Source organism: Triticum dicoccoides, unplaced genomic scaffold (genome assembly GCF_002162155.2).
Source record: "Triticum dicoccoides isolate Atlit2015 ecotype Zavitan unplaced genomic scaffold, WEW_v2.0 scaffold194998, whole genome shotgun sequence".
Taxonomy (NCBI): Eukaryota; Viridiplantae; Streptophyta; class Magnoliopsida; order Poales; family Poaceae; genus Triticum; species Triticum dicoccoides.
In genome coordinates, this window is record NW_021231883.1 from 1 (window position 1) to 1,124 (window position 1,124).

A 1,124-nucleotide genomic window follows, 5' to 3' on the forward strand; every position below is an offset into this window, starting at 1 on the left:
CTCTCTCAGACTGATTACCATCATCATCTCTTGGCGTGGCTCCATCAACAGCCGATGCGTCGGAATCCATTGTCGAAGTTGAAGTGTGGCTTGGCGGCGGCACCGCCCCTGAGGATGTACTGGTGGTACGCCATGGCCACGGCGGCGCCAGAGAACGGCCCGACCCAGAAGATCCACTGCTCGCTCCACGCCTTGCTGTTGTTGTACACCACGGCGGCACCCAGGCTCCTCGCCGGGTTGATCCCGGTGCCGGTGACGGGGATGGTGGCCAGGTGCGCCACCACGACCGCGAACCCGATGAGCAGCGGGGCCAGCACCGGCACGTGGGTGTCCCGCGCCATGCGCTTCGGGTCGGTCGCCGAGAAGACGGTGTACACGAGGACGAAGGTGCCGGCCGCCTCGGCCAGCAGCCCCCCCGCCTTGGAGTACCCCGGCGCGACCGCGTTGGCGCCGCCGCCGTAGAGCTCGTAGTGCCGCGCGCCGTGCACGGCCCTGACCATCGCCGCGCCGCAGATGGCGCCGAGGCACTGCGCCGACGTGTAGAGTAAGGCGCGGGGGATCGACAGCTTCCTGGCCAGCAGCAGCCCGAACGTGACGGCGGGGTTGACGTGGCCTCCGGAGATGCCGGCGGTGCAGTAGACGAGGACGGCGATCATGCTGCCGAAGGACCACGCGATGCCCAGCACGCCGGCGCCGCTGCACGCTTCGGCGTCCGTCTGGCGCTTGTGGCCGATCACGGTGGCGACGGAGACGTAGACGAAGAGCAGGCTGGCGGTGAACTCGGCGATGATGGCGCGGTACAGGGACCACTGGCCCAGCTCGCCGGCGTCGAACAGCCTCACCGCCGGAGGGTCGAGGTAGTCCTTGGTGACGCTGATATCGTTGTTACCATGGGCCTCTCTACTCTGCTTGCCCTGTGCAGCGCCGGCCATGTCGATATCGATCGACCTCTAGCTCAGCTGATTGATTCGGGAGCAAAAGAAGAGACACTGAAGAGATTGATGGATGAAAATAATTAAGAATCGGCTAAGTATTGTGTCCATAACCTGCAGGCAAAGATGCATCTATATATAGAGAAGAGAGGAACCACAAGGCAGATGTGGTGAACTATGTTCAAAAGAATC

General features: G+C 63.3%; 1 protein-coding gene across 1 annotated transcript; it reads right to left on the minus strand.

Annotated features, from left to right (window-relative positions):
* Positions 1 to 6: 6 nt before the first annotated feature.
* Positions 7 to 1,112, minus strand: LOC119344953 (aquaporin PIP2-5-like). The gene has a single exon (XM_037615229.1). The coding sequence runs from the start codon at positions 930 to 932 to the stop codon at positions 45 to 47; it is 888 nt and encodes a 295-aa protein (XP_037471126.1). The 5' UTR covers positions 933 to 1,112; the 3' UTR covers positions 7 to 44.
* Between the last annotated feature and the right edge of the window lie 12 nt (positions 1,113 to 1,124).

Coding starts and splice junctions, on each gene's coding strand:
- LOC119344953 (XM_037615229.1), bottom strand. CDS start 932: ATGGCCGGCGCTGCACAGGGCAAGCAGAGTAGAGAGGCCCATGGTAAC.